Source organism: Corapipo altera, unplaced genomic scaffold, assembly GCF_003945725.1.
Source record: "Corapipo altera isolate COAL_440 unplaced genomic scaffold, ASM394572v1 104b, whole genome shotgun sequence".
NCBI lineage: Eukaryota > Metazoa > Chordata > Aves > Passeriformes > Pipridae > Corapipo > Corapipo altera.
Window position 1 is genome coordinate 188,045 of NW_020885023.1, and position 17,221 is coordinate 205,265.

A 17,221-nucleotide genomic window follows, 5' to 3' on the forward strand; every position below is an offset into this window, starting at 1 on the left:
TCCCGGGTCCCCGATTCCCGGGTCCCCGATTCCCGATTCCCGGGTCCCCGATTCCCGGGTCCCGCCGTGCCCCGGCAGCGGGAGCGCGCCCCGCGCGTGCCCGGCAGCGCCCGCGCCCAACGGCCGGCGGCGCACGCGCAGGGGCGTGTCCGAGCGCGCCCGGCCCCGCCCCCGGCGGCGCGTGCCCCTCTCGGCTCCCATGGTGCCCCGCGCGCGCGTGGATTTTAAATCCTCGGGCCAATGGGGAGCGGCCGCGCGCGGTAACGGCCCGGGGGGTTTGAATCGGGGTTGTCCGGCACCGGCACCCACCGAGCCCGGCACCCACACACCGACCGACCGACCGGACCGAGCCCGGCACCCACACACCGACCGACCGACCGGACCGAGCCCGGCACCCACACACCGAGCCCGGCACCCACACACCGACCGACCGGACCGAGCCCGGCACCCACACACCCACACACCGACCGACCGACCGCCCGCACTGAGCCCGGCATCGACCAACCGGGACCGAGCTGAGCTGAACCGAGCCCAGCACCCACCGACCCGGCACCGACCGACCGGACCGAGCTGAGCCTGGGACCGGCACCCACCGACCCCCGCACCGACCGAACCCAGCCCAGCCCCAGGCCCCGCCGCTGCTCCGGCCCCGAGCTGTGCTCGCACCCGCCGCTCCCCGGCACCGGGACCGGCCACTCGTCCAACACCGAGCTGAGCCCGGACCAGGCCCCGTCGCTGCTCCGGCCCCGGCAGAGCCCCCCCGCAGCCCCGTAGTCCCGCACGCCATGAGCGCGGCGGGCGGGAAGGCGGCGCGGCCGGCGGCGCTGGCGGAGCCGCCCCGCACGGAGCCGGCCCGGGCGGCGGCGGCGGCGGGCGGGAAGGAGGTGCCGAAGGTGCTCGTGGACCCGCGCACCCGGCGCAGCTTCGTGCGCGGGCGGTTCCTGGGCAAGGGCGGCTTCGCGCGGTGCTACGAGCTGGCCGAGGCCGAGAGCCGGGAGGTGTTCGCGGGGAAGGTGGTGCCCAAGTCGCTGCTGGTGAAGCCGCACCAGAAAGAGAAGATGTCCATGGAGATCGCCATCCACCGTAGCCTCTCTCACCGTCATGTCGTCGGCTTCCAGGGCTTCTTCGAGGACGCCGACTTTGTCTATGTCGTGCTGGAGCTCTGCCGCCGCAGGGTGAGGGGCAGGGGCTCGGGGGGGGCGGTGGGCACCGGTGTCCCTCGGGTATGGACCCTCCCCTTCCCCCCTGTCCTCCGGCACTGACCCTGTCCCGTGTCCCCACCCCGGCACTGACTGAGCGTCCCCCGCAGTCGCTGCTGGAGCTGCACAAGCGGCGGAAGGCGCTGAGCGAGCCCGAGGTGCGGTACTACCTGCGCCAGACCATCCTGGGCTGCCAGTACCTGCACAGCCACCGCGTCATCCACCGCGACCTCAAGCTGGGCAACCTGTTCCTCAGCGACGACATGGAGGTGAAGATCGGTAAGTGCCCAGGACGGGATGTGCTGGGGACCCCAGCCCTGGGACTAGCCGGCCAGGTTGTGTCCGGTCCCACACCCCTCCTTCCCATCTCTCCAGGTGACTTTGGCCTGGCCACCAAGGTCGAGTACGACGGTGAGCGCAAGAAGACGCTGTGTGGGACCCCCAACTATATCGCCCCAGAGGTGCTGGGCAAGAAGGGGCACAGCTTTGAGGTGGACATCTGGTCCATCGGCTGCATCATGTGAGTCAAAATGCCTTTGCAAGGCGAGGGGGGTGGGTGGTCCCTGTGGTCCTGGTCTTTTTGGCCCATCTGAGCTTTGGTGTGAGCCAAAGCTCCAGGTCACAGTCTGTGGAGCTCCTGGCTGAGCCCAGCTGCCAGCCAGCACCTGACCTTGCCTGTGCTCTGCCGTGCTGGGGTGTGTGTCTGTGGGCTGATAGGTCCTCAGTGTGACTGTCCCAGGGCGTTTCCCAAAGGCATTTCCCATTCTTAACTGGAACTTCCCCCACAGGGTGCTAGATCCCAGCTTCCCTTTCCAGGGAAAGGGAAGCACAAGTACAAGTAGCTGTTAGCGCTGCTGAGTGTCCAATGCCAAGTGTGTTCCCTCTGCCAGGAAAGCCCCCAGGTGTGCTTAGAAGAGGGTCACTTCCCCACAGAATCTTGAGTCTCTTTTGCAAAACTGATGCCCTTTTGTCTGGGAATGCCCAGGTACACTCTGCTGGTGGGGAAACCTCCCTTTGAGACTTCTTGTCTAAAGGAAACGTACCTCCGGATCAAGAAGAACGAGTATACCATTCCTAAGGTACGGTGCTTGCCATGGAGGATCCATTCACCTCACAGCAGTTCCCTGTCAGCCTTCTGCTGCACCCCTGGCACTTGTTGGGCTCTCATGTAACAGGGCAGTGGCTGTTACTGCTGGGTGGGGACAGTTCAGTCTGTGGTGGAGTGAACCTGTACAGGTTCCTCCTGAGGAGCCAGCTGGTGTCTGCCCCCCAATCCAGCAAAAATCCGAACTGGGCAGTTGGCACATGAGGGTGAATGGACACAAGCAAGTCCATGAGGTCTGGGCCAGGTCCCCAGTTCATCCCACTGCTGAGTCAGTCTTGCTCAAGTCAGTTGACTTCAGGCTGTTAGGAGACAGCTCTCTGTGCTGCCAAATTCTGCTTCCCCAGGCTTGTGTCCTGTTTTCCTGATGCAGCACTGGAGCTCTGCTCCAAGCAGAACTTCCCTGGGTCGTGAATCCAGTTGGTCTGTCTCTAGTGCATGTTGCCCACTGGCCTCTTTCTCTAAACTCCACCTGTCCCTCAGCACATCAACCCTGTGGCTGCGAACCTCATCCAGAAGATGCTGAGGTCTGATCCTGCCACACGCCCGACCATCGATGAGCTGCTGAACGACGAGTTCTTCACCTCAGGCTACATCCCCAGCCGCCTGCCCACCAGCTGCCTCACGGTCGCGCCCCGGTTCTCCATCGCTCCCAGCGGGATGGAGCTCGGGCGGAAACCGCTGACGGCGCTCAACAAAGGTGAGCGTGAGTGCACCTGGTGGTGCTCAACAAAGGTGAGCGTGAGTGCCAGTGCCTGTGTGCTGGACAGAGCCTGCCTGGCCTACAGAGCCTGCCTGGCCTCCGGCAGCATCCAGAACCCTCAGTGTGGCACTCCCATCATCTCCTGATTCTCATGGAAACTCGGACCATTTCGTGGTCGAGGGGGCTCTCCTTGCTCTACCTGGGAACAAAGTGGGGAGGAAGTACAGCAATAGCTGTAGCTCTGTGGTGATGGGCACAAAGGTGCACATGAAGTTCTACCTGAACATGAGGAAGAACTTCTTTCCTGTGCAGGTGACACACACTAGAACAGGCTGCCCAGAGAGGGTGTGGAGTCTCCCTCCTGTGCCATGTGCTCTGGGATGATCCTGCTTGAACAGGGAGATGGGACCAGATGCCCTACTGTGGTTCTTTCCAACGTGACCCATTCTGTGTGTAAGGTGTTGCCTATACCTGCCTTCGGAAACCTCTCCCTGGTCACAGCCTCAGACTCTCCTTTCTCCTGGCCCAGGACTGGACAGCCCTGCACTGGAGAACTTGCCAGACAAGGAGGATGCAGCGGGGCTGCGGGAGGTGGGAGATGCTGTCACCTGCCACCTGGCTGACATGTTGCAGCAGCTGACAGCAGTCAATGCAGCCAAGCCCTCTGAGAGAGTGGCGGTGAGACAAGGTGAGCCTGGGGCAGCCCATGGGCTTTGTGGGGTGCACAGCGTGTGGAAAATGTCTCCTAACAAGCTCCTTTCTTCTTGCAGAAGAAGCCGAGGACCCAGCCTGCATTCCCATCTTCTGGGTTAGCAAATGGGTGGACTACTCAGATAAATATGGACTAGGTAAATACTGTGGGGGCAATGCTTCAGGCTTTCCTGATGTCTGAAGGGGCTGGGGAAAGCCAGAATTTGGGTCTTTAATCACCACGTTCCTGTGATGTGTCCAAGACCACTGCCAGGGATGTCACCAAATACCCAGAGAATTCAGAGCAGTGGTCACTGAATATCAGCCCTGGCCACTTCCAGGTGGACAGGGGTTACCTGTGCATGAGACAGCCAGGCTCTCCCCAGCCTGCACAGGGACCCACAGTGGCAGCTGAGGCTGTTTCTGCAGCAGGTGATGCAGTAAGGGAGATGACAAATGCAGAGGTGAAAAAGTGCCTCCCAGAACTCCCACAAGGAGACCTGGCAGGGACTGGTGGGGTGCCTTTTGGGGGTCCCCTGGGGGATACAACCGTCTGCCTTTGTGTTTCCCATGGCTGGTGGGAAACTCCCCTGAGTTTGCAGCCTCACGGGGTCCCTTTTGGGCAGGTTACCAGCTGTGTGACAACAGTGTCGGGGTTCTCTTCAACGACTCCACTCGCCTCATCATGTACAACGATGGGGACAACCTGCAGTACATTGAGCAGAACAGCACTGAGTCCTACTTCACCGTGAGGTCCTACCCCTCCACCCTGAACAAGAAGGTCAGTCCTGGGGAAGGCAAGCCTGGCTTGGGGAGTGGTGAGACTCCTGCCAGCCTTGGGCTTTGGTGGCAGGGTGGGTTCTAGAGAGAAACATTTCAAACTGGGGGTCACCTGGCACTCTTAGGCTTCCTCTGGCTGGTGACACATGGCCCCAAGGACAGACACTAGCATGTCTGTTTCTCTCTACTGTCTGAGGCTCATTTATGAGCAGTATCACAGAAATAAGTGCTCGCGTGACTTGCGTGTACTGAAGTGTTCAGCAGAGGCTGAAGTGTCACAGTCTGAGTTAACTTTGAGGATTTGCACAAGTTTGTGCAGTGGCACCTCAAGCTGTGAAGGATGTAAGGAGGCTCTGGGACTGTGATGGCAGCCCCGGGGTCACCCTCAGCTCCTCACAGCCCGTCCCATCTGCAGATAACACTACTGAAGTACTTCCGGAACTACATGAGCGAGCACCTGCTGAAGGCAGGGGCCAACATCACACCACGGGAGGGGGACGAGCTGGCCCGCCTGCCCTACCTCTGCACCTGGTTCCGGACCCGCAGCGCCATCGTCCTGCACCTCAGCAACGGCACCGTGCAGATCAACTTCTTCCAGGTGAGGCCCTTCCCGGGGCTGTGGCTCCAGCTCCTCAGGGACTCTGGCTGCACGTGGTGCTGCTGGGAAGGCGTCAGGAGGTGATCACCCGAGCCAAGGCTTTGCCCAGGAAGCTGAGCACTGGAGGCTCCTCACTGCCCGTGCTGGTACCTGAGCCCCCTGGATGTGCCTCGCTCATGGAGGGGCCAAGCTCTTGAGCAGCAGGGAGGGTGCTGCAGTCAGTGCTGAGCTGGCTGTGCCCCTTTGCTGCACTCTGAAGGAATTCTGCAGCAGGGCCTTGTCCCCATGCTGTGGATGTGGCTGGGATGGTACATCCACAGGAAATGCTGTCCCTGAGCAGCACGGTGCTCAGGGTGATGACCGTGTGTTCTCTCCCCCCAGGACCACACCAAGGTCATCCTGTGCCCTCTCATGGCTGCTGTCACGTACATAGATGAGAAACGGGACTTCCGCACGTACAAGCTGAGCCTGATCGAGGAGCACGGCTGCTGCAAGGAGCTGGCCAGCCGGCTCCGCTACGCCCGCACCATGGTGGAGAAGCTCCTCAACTCCAAGTCTGGCTCGGGCCGTGCGAAACCTTCTGCTTAGACCTCGTTCCTGCTGGACTCAACGTCTGTGCCAAACTGCCCAGCTGTGGAGGGAGAGGTCTGGGAGCTTCCCTCCTGTGGCACAGCTGGGCTCCCACTCTTGGATATGGGCTCATTGCCACAAGGAAGCCCCTGTTGCTGTGGGAACAGTGTTGATCACTCTGACTGATGCCCAAAGGTTTCTTGATCCCCACTCCTAATGGAGTGGGTTTTTTAATTCCTTACCTAGTCTGTTTTTCTAACTTCCCAAAGCCAAAAACCTGGCTCCAAACCAGCCCTCTTGTTTGAGGCACCTGGGCCTGCTCTTGAGAGAGCAGAGCAGGGGCAGAGCAGAGCTGTCACGTGAGGTGTCTGTATGTGGCTGTGCCCTTGCCTTGGGCTTCGTTTCCTCTTGTAGAAGCTCAGGTAAGGTATTGAACATGCCCAGGGTGAGACCGAGCAATCGGCCTTTTAATACTGAAACTACACGAAACCTCAACTTTTGTATATTGCATAACTTGATTAAAGATTGTTTGCCGCAGCGTCCAGCCTGTCGCAGTTTCCTTTGGTTTGCTGAGGGAGGGAGCAGCACCTCTGCCTTCCCCTGTGACTGAGAGCCATCCTCTTACCCTTCAGCCCGGGGCTGGGCATGCCTCTCACTCTGCTCCACTTGACAAGGAGCAAGAGGGAAACTGGCAGAGGGTGATGGGAAGTGGGGAGGGGAATAAGTTGTTTTGGGAGATGCTCTTGGGAGCAGAGAAAGGGGGGTGAGCTTACTTCTCCAGTGTTGGGGAACCTTCCCCTTTTGCAGATGCTTGGCTCTTTTACCACATGGTTACTAATTATGAGTACAGCATCAGCAGAAGGCATCTGCGGCAGACTCCTGCAGGAGCCCAGTGACCTCCAGGTATTCTCCCCCTACTACTCCCTGCCAGCACCAACAGGTGCTCTCAGGCCAATTTATTTTTAAGTGGGACAAGCTTTTTAGTTTTTATTTTTTATAACATTTTGTATAAACATATTCTGAAAAGAAACCAGGTACAAACCCTGTTACCTATGTAACAAAATCCCACATCCCAGCACCCACAGGAATCAGACTAAAACTACTGCTGTTCCACAGAGGAACTTTGCCATGGGCCTTCATGTGCCTGTGCATCCAGTCGATACTGGAGGCTGGCTAATGGGGAACATGTGCCCATGGGCACGCCATGAACCACAGCACCCATGGGACTTGGGCCCGGGGCAGCAGAAGAGGCTGGGGGAGCTTCAGGCACAGCCCTGTGTTTGAGGGAAGGGATCCCTCGGGAAAAGTGAGTTCCCTGCTTTGTGCCCAGAGACAACTGCTCCCAAACTGCTGTGTGACCTGCTCAGGGGCTCAGGCCTGGCACAGGCACAGATTGAAAGGGAGACAACCTTGTTCTCAGCCCAGCTGAGATTCAAACCTTCATTCAGGGAGCTGTGCTGGAGGCCCCCAAGTGCTGCAGGGCTGTGCCCTTGCAAGCCTGGATACAACAGGCAGGTCCCAGTCGGGTGTGGCTGCTCAGCGCTGCCTGGCTGAGCACAGCTCACAGTGGGGCTGAGGGCTCAGCTCCAGTGTCAAGACTGGGGTACTGGTCCTGGTCACAGCTCAAACAGCTGTGTTCCCAGGCATGTGGCACAGGAGAATGCCCTGGACAAAGCTCTCTGATCCCCAGTGAACATCCCACCGTGACCAGTGCGGCCTGAGGGCCTCGCTGTGCCGGGGCATCACTGCTACTGCCCTTGGGAAAACACAACGTGCATTTTCCTCTTTCTCCAAGCACCCAGTCCACACCAGAGAGATCTTTGTTCTCTGACCCACGTGCCTTCAGGCCCCTGAGTCTGACTGTGAGTGTTTGCAAGGTGGGTGCCCAGAGGGTCCCTCTTGGGCTCAGGGGACCCCAGGCGAAAGCACAGTGCTGCCCTTTGCCCACCTCTTCCGCACTGTGCTGCTGGTAATGCCCCGTATGCTGGGCACCCATCTGGCCCCGGGGAGAGGGAGAAGGACCCCCAGAGCCCCCGGGGCTGTGGGCACAGGCCGGGAGGAGCGGCCGCAGCAGCCTCGCGGTGCCGTGTCCCCCTCAGGCGCCGTCGCCCCGCAGCCCCTGGCAGTAGTAGGGGTGGAAGATGCGCTCGTGGGCGCAGACCCGCATGGCCCCGTGTGTGTGCAGCAGCAGCCGCGGGAAGCGGGAGGTGAAGTACTGCACGAAGCCCTCGGGGACAGAGCCCAGGGCTGCCTGAACCTCGGCTGGCAGCTCGTGGTAGTGGTGCTTCTGCAGGAGAGAGGGTGAGGTCAGAGACAACAGGGACAGTGGAATGGCAGGGGCAGGGCAGCAGGGTGACCGTACCTTGTTCCTCATGGCCCGCAGCAGGTCACGCACTGACCCCCCCTTGTAGGTGCGGAACTTCCTCAGGTCTGGGGAGAGCAGAAGAGACACTGAGCAAGGTGGGACACAGTGGGGCAAGGGGCTGCCACAGCCCTGTAGTGCCAGCACCACCCCCGGGTGCACCAAACCCCGGCTTGGTTCTACTCTCCCAAAGAAGGGATGGCACCTTTACCTGCCCTGGTTTTCAGCTCCTGGGCATGAGCAGGTGCCTCCCGGCCAGTAAAGGCAGCCTACTACTTGTCTGCTCCCTATCTGCTTCACTAGACCCAGGGGCAAGCCTGGCCTCCCCCCATGCTTACCCATCTGCAGTGGGAGGGAGATGTGCATCCTCCAGTTGGTTCTCACCACTGCTCGTGCCCCTGATTCCAGGGCTGACACGATGGGACCCTCAGCCGGCTCCTTCTCCACACGGTCGCTGACGTCCTGCGTGCCCAAGAGCAGGGATGGGGTGGGTATCACACTGCCCTCACCCCATAGAGAGCCAGCAACCCCTCAACCCCTTCCAAAGGTAGTTCAGAATAAGCACGTTGACCTCAACCCAGCCATTCCCAGCATGTTCTTCAGAGCACACCTGTGTTCACTGTCAGTGAGACAGCACAGGCTCACCTGGAAGAACTGCAGCTGCTTCTCCTGACTCCAGAAAAAGGGATGCACAAGGACCACAGGGGCTGAGGGCCGGTGCTGGGGTTCAGGGCTGATCATCGCCACAATCAGCTCCCTTGCCACAAGCTTGTCTGGAGGTGAAACAACACAGCAGAGAAATCAACCCCCTGCCAGGACCAGGAGCTGCCCCTCGGCCCGGAGCTTCCCCACAGGGCCATGCCACTGGGGAAGGGTCTCAGCTGGGAAGGGTCTCACCATGAGCCTCCTCTTGCAGGCAGCTCAGCTGGTAGGAGCCTGCCAGGATGTTGGCCTGGCGCCGCAGGCTGTCCCCAAAGGGGTGCTGCCCCCCCGACACCACGTAGTAGAAAACACAGCCAGCTGAGAAAATGTCCACGGCGCTGGTCTGCAAAACACGGGGGAGATGGGACCTTCAGGCAAAGGCTGAGAAAAGCCTTCACCTCCCACTTTTCCGTCCTTTATGTGGACCATTGGCTGTTGGCTGCAGAGCTGCTGAAAAACACATTGCATGGGAGTCCCACCACCCGGGTCCCTGTCAGGGAAGGGGCTTCCAGAGGCACAGCCAGAATTCAGGACTCCACAGTCTGATGGGCACACTGAGGCTGCTGGTGTCCCATCAGCTGGGCAAACGGACCCCAGCCCGAGGGTATGGGAAGCTGCCAGCCCCAGCAGGCACCAGTACAGCAGCTGCTCCCAGCAGGAATGGGATTCCCAGCAATGAACAGAGGAGCAGAAGCGTGACCTTGGCAGCAACCTACAGCCCCTCCAACCTCCCCACTCCGAATTTCTGAGGGACGGAGCCCAATGAGGCACCCTGTGAACACAACTGGGCACTGTGCCCTGAGGACAGGGTGATTGGGGCAGCCACTGACCGGGGCAGCCCTGGCAAGCAGCACAGTGCCCGTGTCTGGGCTGGCTCAGGCTCACAGAGCTCGTCTTAACTGTGCACCCCAGCAGCGTGCACCAAGGTCACTGCCAGCAAGGGGACACTGCCACAACGGGCCCAAGGAGCACCCAGGGCAGGGGCAGCCATGGCTCACTGACAGGGTTCTCCTTCGGGGCCTCCTGCAGCACCTCGGGCGCGATCCAGCCCTCGGTGCCAGGGATACCAGAGTGGAGACTGAAGCTCTGTCGTCCCCCCTGAAGCTTCTTGCAGAGGCCGAAGTCTGAGATGACAGCACGGATCTGCCCGTGGCGATTTGGGGCAGAGATGAGGATGTTACAGGGCTTCAGGTCACGGTGGACTGGAAAAGAAAGTGTGTGGTGTCATCTGGCAGGGCTGGAGCAAACAGGGCTCTGCCAGTGCCCTGCACGCTGCCAACCCCGACAGCCCCTGCCTGAACCCCAACAGCCCCTGCCCGAACCCTGCAGCCTCGGCTGAGGACAGGATGCAGAGGGCCCTGCTGGCCCTTACCAATGCTGAGGGAGTGGAGATGGGCCAGCCCGGACATGGTCTGACGCAGCAGGGACACTGGGTCCAGCCCCCGGCGGTTGAAGCTGGGGCTCTCCACGTACTGGAACCACACAGAGGGAGAGAGAGAGGAACTGAGCCTGATTTACTGGGCAAAGGCAAGATTGACTGGGAGAGAGACGCCTCCCCAGGCTGACAGAGAGGGATGGAGACCAGCCTGTATGGAGGCTGTCTGTGCCCAAGGCTTTTGCTTCTAGGGCTCCCAGTGGGCCCCAGCAGCAGCCCCATGCTCAGGGCAGGCAGGGGCCGGGCTCACCTCCTGCAGTGTGGCAGAGCAGAGCTCGATGGCAATGTAGTGGAACTGCCTGTCCTTCTCGGTGCAGAAGTAGCGGACGACGTGGGGGTGCTCGTCCGACTCCCGGAGCAGTTGGACCTCACGGTCGAGCAGATGGACACACTCGGGCAGGAGCCGCTTCACGGCCACATTCCGTCCCTCGAACTGCCCCCTGTGCAGAGAGTCCTCAGCGTGTCCACGTGTGGCCCCCTGGCCAGAGCAGAGCCCAGTGCTGCTGCCCCATGCCCAGTGCCTGGTTACTGAGGGCCACAAGCCCAGCTCTGGGACAGGTGTGATGAGGACCAGAAGAAAGGGAAGGTGGCAGCTTGTTCTCAAAAGTCCCTGAACCAGCAGCCACCACCTTGGGCAAAAGCCACCTTGGTTCTGTCCCTGTGGCTCCCAATGGGAGCAGAATGGGGACAGGCACCTGGTGTCACCCACCTGAAGACAAAAGTTCCGCCAGCTCCGTGGCCCAGCACATCCTTGGGGTTAAAAGAAACTTTCCCAACTACAACCAGGTCTGGTTCTGCATCTGCAGGGGAAGAGAAGACAGCAATCCTTCAGCCTCCAAGCATTAGTTCTGTATGGAGGACAACTAGCTCTTTACCCATCTGGCCATTTCTTGGGCCCTACTCTTATGTAGCCCACATTTATCCAGCAGCAGGACCAGCACCTCCTCCCATCCCAGCTGAGCTGCAGCCCTCTCATCTGTGGGCATCCCTGCTCCTGTTTTGGGTGACAGCATCTCCAGACAGACAGCCCCACACCCTGCCTGTTCCCCCTGCACCCACCTGCAGCAGCCTCTGGGACAGCCAGACCTGGGCTCACCATCCCATTTGCCGGGTCCTCCAGGGGGGCCGAGGGGCCGGAGCTCTGCGAGAGCTCCAATGTGCTTCCTCGGTTCAGCCCCGGCTTCCCAGGCCCTGCAGAGACACCCTCCCCGGAGACCCGGCCTGGGAGCAGCATCTCCTGCTGCTGCTGCAGGAGCTGGATCTGCTCCTCCAGCTGTTGCTGCTGTGCCACGTGCTGCCGCTGCAGTTTCTGGAACACAAACGATGGGAATGCTCTGCTCCATGCCGGGAGTGCAGCTGGGGCATTGGCAGGGCTCAGCACAGCAGCGTGGACTCCACTGGCCCTCACCCGCCACCACCACTCACCATGAGCAGGAGGAGCAGGACTCCCCCACCCAGCAGAGCTGTGCCAACACCAGCCATCACCAGGTCCCAGGTGCCCTCGGGATACACCTCCACCTGCTCCCCTGGTGCGGGGTCTGGCTGGAGCTGCCCCTCGCTGCGCACAGCCGGCTCCTCCGGGCTGCTCGGGGCCAGGAACTGCAACACACGCCCGGGGCTGGGTGACACCAGAGGGACAGACTGCAGGGCACTCAGGTTTGGGACTCCCTCCCTGTCCTACCCAATGCTGGGGACCCACTGCCCACTCTAAGCAGCCCAGACCCCTCAGTGACCCAGCACCCTTCCCTGCTCACATCATCAAACACAGTCCTGGCAGGAGGAGCCCTGGGGATGATGGTTTCCGTGGTCTTCCTCAGGTTCTCCGGGAAGGCTCGCAGCATTGTGGTGTGGACCACGGGAGGCAGCTCATGGTGCCCTGTGGCAGAAGGGGAACAACCATCAGTTTGCTTCTGGTCACAGCATCTGTCCCTCACCTCTGCAGTGCCATGGGCACACCAGCAGCCCTGGCCCTCCTGGAGAAGGGGGGGTCACTTCTGATGAGACCCCCCAGCATGGGTAACAGTGAGCCCTGCTTCAAAGGGTCCCTGCCCGCCCCTGGGGGGGGGTGCCCAGTGGCCCTTCCTGGGGAGGGGAAAAGGATGGGCTGAAACCAGTCCCAAGCCAGAGTCACTGAAGCCCCTGAGGTAATGCACAGCCTCAGACCCGTTCACCCTACCGGGCAGAGCAGGTCAGGCTGTGCCCCCCAAAGAACACCAGCAGCTCAGGCTGCCCCCCCCAGGCACCCTCCTGGAGTCAGGACATGGGGAGGCCTGTGCCCACTGCAGGTCCACACCTATGAGGAGCCACTGGTTGTGGAGCGCGGTGATGCTGCCCTGCGGGTACTTGACGTCGGTGCTGGGCGTGATCTCGCACTCCCCCGACTCTCTCAAGGTCACGTCGTCCGTGGTGGGACCATCGATTCTGGCCAGTGTGATGCCCTGGGGCTGGGGGTGGCAGCTCATGGGGCACCGGCGCTGGGACAGGCGCCCGCCGCGCTCACCCCGAGCGGGGACACTCACCACCAGCGCCACACTGCCGTGCACCAGCGAGGTCAGGGCGTAGAAGCTGGTTGCATGCTTCCCCACATAGAGTGCTGGCCTGCAGGACAGGGACAAGCATCACCTTCCATCCATCACGGCTCAGGGTGGCCAAGCACTGGGAATGTGAATGCCACCACGCAGGAACCACGTACAGCAGCTGGGTCTTGGTGGCAGCAAAGTCCTTGATGGACTGGTAGCTCCACTTGAGGACATGGATGTCCTGTGACTGGAAGGTCAGGTAGCGCAGGGTCTCCATGGCCAGGTTGAGGTGCGGGATGCGGCGCAGGCTGTCTTGGTGCCACATGTAGATGCCGACCACGGGTGAGCCATAGTTCTGTGCCCACAGGACCTCCCCGCTGTCCTTGTCCAGGGTCACCACCAGCCCGTCCCCACTCGAGGCCAAGTGTGCCATTTCTGGGAGAGCAAGAGGAACGGGAGATGCAGCAGTGGGGCCATGTCCCGTCTGGTCACCTTTAGTCCTGCCACCGACTGTGGGCTGCTGCCCCTTCTCCCCAGCAACTGGCGCAGCTGAGACCTGCTGGCCCTGGCAGTGTAACCCCAGGGCCCCCCACAGCCAGGGTCCTGCTGCGAATGCGGCACTGGGGAGGTGGCTCCCGTGGCTCCCGTGGCTCCCGTGGCTCCCACAGATCCCACAGCTCCTACTCACTGTAGTGACAGGACTCCTCGCACAGCGGGGCCGAGTACTCGGAGAAGGTGGCGTTCCAGCGCAGCTCCCGCGACTTGGTGTCATACATGGTGATGACGTACTCTGGGCACAGGAGCAGGGCAGGAGGTCACCTCCAGTGCCCCATTCCTGGGACCGGGCAGGTGGTCAGGGTGCAAGGCTCCCTTACGGGTCCGGCCAATGTAGAGCAGGGGGCTGGATGGGCACAGGCCATCCCAGGCCTCTGTCGAGAGGGTGGTCTGCTTCTCCCCTGACTTGGGGTCCACGATGAACCAGGTGTCCTGCTTCTTCCCTGAGAAGGAAAATACCTTTTCTCCAAGTCCCCGCAGCCCTGCCCATCCCCGAGAGCACCCGCTGAGCTCCTGCCCGGTGCCCTCCATGACTCCCGGGAGCCCCTGGTTGACCCCTCCTCCCCAGGGCCTTCCATACCGGTGTAGAGCACCCCATCCGAGCTGCGGCACGGGGAGGACTGGACCAGCTCCGGGATAGTGAACGGCAGCTTCTGCAACACCCACAGAAGAATGGATGCAGGACCACAGTCACCTCCCCCTGCCTGGTGAACCCCAGGGGGACACGAGATGCCCACAGCCCCCCAGCCTCACTGACCATCAAGCCTTCTTTGTTCTTTCCTCCCAGGATATACAGGCTGCCGTCATTGGGGTCTGGAAGGAATGCCGGCCTGGGAAGGAGGAGACCCTGTCTGTCACTCCAGCAGTTACTGGGGAGGCTGCACACCCTGGGGCCTCCTGCTCTGCCCACCTGCCCATGGGGATGACACTCACTCTGCCACATACACCGGCACCTGCAGAATGGGATCTGAAACAGAGTGAGAGGCGACGTCAGCAGCGCTCCGGTGTGCGGGACAGCGCGGCACTGCTGGCTACCCGGCGTGGCACTGTCACCCAGCGTGGCACTGCTGGCTACCCAGAGTGGCACTGTCACCCAGCGTGGCACTGCTGGCTACCCAGAGTGGCACTGTCACCCAGCGTGGCACTGTCACCCAGCGTGGCACTGCTGGTTACCCAGCGTGGCACTGTCACCCAGCATGGCACTGCTGGCTACCCAGCGTGGCACTGTCACCCAGCCCACTGTCACCCAGTCATGCAGTCTGTTTGCATTTCAGACCCAGAACAGACACCGACAGAAGATGCTCACCCATGCTTGGCCATGCCTGAAGCTGTGCCTGGGGCTGGGGCTGGAGAGCTCCCCAGGGCTGGGCACTGCTGGCCCAGAGCCCATCCAGCAAAAGCCAGGTGGGAGGTGCATCCCCAAACCCCAGACAGAGACAAGCTCTGGGAGCCAGGCTGTGAGCAAACCCCTGCCTCAGTCACTACTCACCATCCTTCAGCGTCCACTTGATGTCCCCTGTGCTCTTGCTGACGGCGTGGAGGTTCCCATCCAGCGTGGAGACAAAGAGCAGTGTTTCTGGGACAGTCACAGCACCACCTTTGAGGCACTAGGACAGACACACCACCCTTGAGAGCTCAGCCAGACTTGGGAATGAGCTCACATCTTGGGTCCTCTGTGCAGCTCAGCCCCTGCACCCAGCATCCCACAGAGGTGGGGCAGAGCCCCACAGTCCTTCTGCTCCCCAGCAAGGTGAGACTGGGAGGGAAAGAATTTGCTTCCTTGCATCAGCATATTAAATCTGCTCATTCCTCCAGTTCACCCGCACAGGACATCACACAGCCTCACCTGTTGCTGGCTGCTCAGAGGTGCTGTGTGCCATAAACCCCTGGCCAGCGGTCCCAGCACTGGGGCAGCTGCACTCGTGGTGACTGGCACCACCACCCCCCGCAGTCTCTGGCCTCTGCAGCATCGCTCACATCCCACCAGAGCAGCCCTGGGGTGGGAGCAGACTTCATCCTCCTCGTCCCAGAGCCAGCTACCCCGAGTGCCTTTCTAAGGTGACATGAGCAGCCCAACTGTCAGCTCCTTCCAGAAACAAACGAGTTGGGTGACTTTTCATGCCAGAGGCACGATGATTGCTCGGCCAGGCCTTCAGAGCTGCAGGTTTCAGCTACCTGACATTGAGGAAGTAATTGCAAATTCACCTGGGAAAAGGAGCTGCTGCTTCCACGTATAGCACCTGCATAGCGAGCGCCAGCCCAGCCAGTGGCACACACATCAGCCTCACCCCATTGGCAAACAGGAATCAGCAAACAGCGCCGGCACGCACATGGCTCCGGCAGTCCCTGGCGCCAGGGACTCGGGAGCAGCACCTGAGCTCCTGGCTGGCCACAGATCCAGCGTGGGAAGCCCAAGGACACCTCTCAGACCTGCTCCCCCCACAGCCCCTCACTGCTCTGGGAGCCTGAGCTGGCAGAATCCGGCCTGAGGACTTGGCCAGGCTGTGGAGCAGGGAGAGGCTCCAGCCAGTGCCCACATGTGAGCAGGTGCCCATCTGCAGAGCAGAACCCAACGGTACCAGAGTGGTCGTGGCACGGTGGGGTCAGGAGATTCCTCCAGGTGCAACAACACAGTCAGCACTCCCAACAGGAGCCAGGTCACCTGGAGCACGCGTCAGCTCCCTCTCACCACACCTCACACGAACCTCTCTGTCTCCAGTCCAGTTCTTTTATTTGCCTTTCTTCTTGCTTTATTTTCAGGTGAGGTCAGAGCAAGTTTTCCAGCCCTGACTTTGCCCAGAGGATGTGGTTGGGACGGGCAGGGAAGGGGACTGCTCCCCACTGCCGCTCCTCCAGCCCCTGCAGCCACACAGGGCTCTCAGGGACAAGCCAGGCCGGCAGACACGGGGCTCCTGTGGTGTGGCCACCTGCCCGGGGGAAACCGAGACTGCCGGGCCCCCCCGGCCGTCAGTGCTGTCAGGGCTCTGTGCTTCCTTCCCCCGGTGCTCTGTGGTTTCCTCCATCTCTTCTACAAAATGTTGTGTTTTGGTGACAGGGCACTCAGGGAAAGGCCCAGCTGTCCAGCCTGCTCCCCACACACCACTGTGGGCAGAACTGGGAGCACTGGGTGCCTGGGAGCTGCCACGCTCCCTCTGCTTCCATCCCTGGCTGCCCCAGCGGCCCTTCTGGCCAGCCCCAGCCCAGAAGTGTGCCTGTCGTTCCCATGGGATGTTCCCAGGACTGTGCTTTCCCGAGACTCCCACCACAGCACCCTGGAGTCTTCAGCGATGCTACTGGGGCCAGACCTCGGCTGTAAGCTCAGGGACACTCGCTTCCCCCAGGACAGAGGGGGACAGCCAGGCACAGACAGCCACAGGGCACCAGCATCTGCCGCTTCCTTCACTGGAGCAGCTCTGCTCATGTCATCCAGAGCCACCCTGGCACGCTGCCCTCTCCACTTGAACCACCACCAGCTGCAGGACCTGGATCCGGCTCCGAGGGCACCACCCTGCCAGGCAGCAGCTCTGCGGGCAGGGCCAGGCAGGAGGGGGCCAAGGGCGCCCAGGGAAGGGGACTCGCTCCCGACCGCAGCCAGGCCCAGAGGTGGGGATGGAGAACAACCTCCGTGGCTCCCTCGCACAGCGGCGATGGCCACGGGACCCCCCACGCCAGAACTCTGGCCCCGCGGGCACCGCGGCCCCTTTGCCCACACCACGTACCCCCCTCTGTGTGCCGGACCCCGCGCCCACCGGAGCTGCACCCACGCGGCTCGGGGACCCGCGGGGCCGCCCCTGCCCGCACTGTCACACCCGGGGAACACGAACTCTGGCGTGTCGAAGCCCTCCCGCAGGACACGCGGGGCACAGCGAGCACAGGCACCCGCGCAGGAACCATGCGGCCACCGCACTGTCCCCCTCGATCTTCCCTCAACACTGTCCCCGCACAGCACTGTTCCTCCACTCACTGTCCCCTCACACAGCACTGTCCCCTCACACAGCACTGTCCC

The 17,221-nt window shown here is 61.5% G+C and overlaps 2 protein-coding genes across 4 annotated transcripts in view; one reads left to right on the top strand and one right to left on the bottom strand.

Annotated features, from left to right (window-relative positions):
* The first annotated feature begins 279 nt into the window (after window positions 1–279).
* Window positions 280–6,184, top strand: PLK1 (polo like kinase 1). The gene is made up of 11 exons (XM_027668000.1): window positions 280–312; window positions 536–1,175; window positions 1,310–1,478; window positions 1,575–1,719; window positions 2,185–2,278; window positions 2,785–3,001; window positions 3,534–3,692; window positions 3,775–3,852; window positions 4,321–4,475; window positions 4,890–5,072; window positions 5,454–6,184. Exons 2-11 carry the CDS (start codon window positions 786–788, stop codon window positions 5,658–5,660), a joined length of 1,797 nt encoding a protein of 598 aa, XP_027523801.1. The 5' UTR covers window positions 280–312; window positions 536–785; the 3' UTR covers window positions 5,661–6,184.
* A 432-nt stretch (window positions 6,185–6,616) lies between these two features.
* ERN2 (endoplasmic reticulum to nucleus signaling 2) overlaps window positions 6,617–17,221 on the bottom strand; it is a 10,929-nt gene continuing 324 nt past the window's right edge. Inside the window, exons 2-22 of one of the 3 annotated variants that reach the window (XM_027667952.1) lie at window positions 14,705–14,822; window positions 14,149–14,182; window positions 13,973–14,045; window positions 13,796–13,868; window positions 13,536–13,658; window positions 13,349–13,450; window positions 12,834–13,095; window positions 12,661–12,739; window positions 12,435–12,585; window positions 11,896–12,017; window positions 11,567–11,740; window positions 11,201–11,450; window positions 10,851–10,941; window positions 10,392–10,581; window positions 10,079–10,178; window positions 9,709–9,908; window positions 8,902–9,049; window positions 8,650–8,777; window positions 8,343–8,466; window positions 8,005–8,072; window positions 6,617–7,929 (exon numbers count right to left, since the gene is read on the bottom strand). In XM_027667952.1, the coding sequence (XP_027523753.1) occupies window positions 7,738–7,929; window positions 8,005–8,072; window positions 8,343–8,466; window positions 8,650–8,777; window positions 8,902–9,049; window positions 9,709–9,908; window positions 10,079–10,178; window positions 10,392–10,581; window positions 10,851–10,941; window positions 11,201–11,450; window positions 11,567–11,740; window positions 11,896–12,017; window positions 12,435–12,585; window positions 12,661–12,739; window positions 12,834–13,095; window positions 13,349–13,450; window positions 13,536–13,658; window positions 13,796–13,868; window positions 13,973–14,045; window positions 14,149–14,182; window positions 14,705–14,822 (2,802 nt within the window). In that variant the 3' untranslated portion in view covers window positions 6,617–7,737. Of the gene's footprint in view, window positions 8,073–8,342; window positions 8,467–8,649; window positions 8,778–8,901; window positions 9,050–9,708; window positions 9,909–10,078; window positions 10,179–10,391; window positions 10,582–10,850; window positions 10,942–11,200; window positions 11,451–11,566; window positions 11,741–11,895; window positions 12,018–12,434; window positions 12,586–12,660; window positions 12,740–12,833; window positions 13,096–13,348; window positions 13,451–13,535; window positions 13,659–13,795; window positions 13,869–13,972; window positions 14,046–14,148; window positions 14,183–14,704; window positions 14,823–17,221 lie in introns of all 3 variants that reach the window. The other 2 variants (XR_003531713.1, XM_027667951.1) reach the window with 2 other exon arrangements.

Excerpts from the sequence above, each read along its gene's own strand:
- PLK1 (XM_027668000.1), top strand. The coding sequence starts at position 786 with ATGAGCGCGGCGGGCGGGAAGGCGGCGCGGCCGGCGGCGCTGGCGGAG. Across the intron at positions 1,176-1,309 it reads TGGAGCTCTGCCGCCGCAGG|TCGCTGCTGGAGCTGCACAA; the intron begins GTGAGGGGCAGG and ends CGTCCCCCGCAG. Across the intron at positions 3,002-3,533 it reads GCTGACGGCGCTCAACAAAG|GACTGGACAGCCCTGCACTG; the intron begins GTGAGCGTGAGT and ends CTCCTGGCCCAG.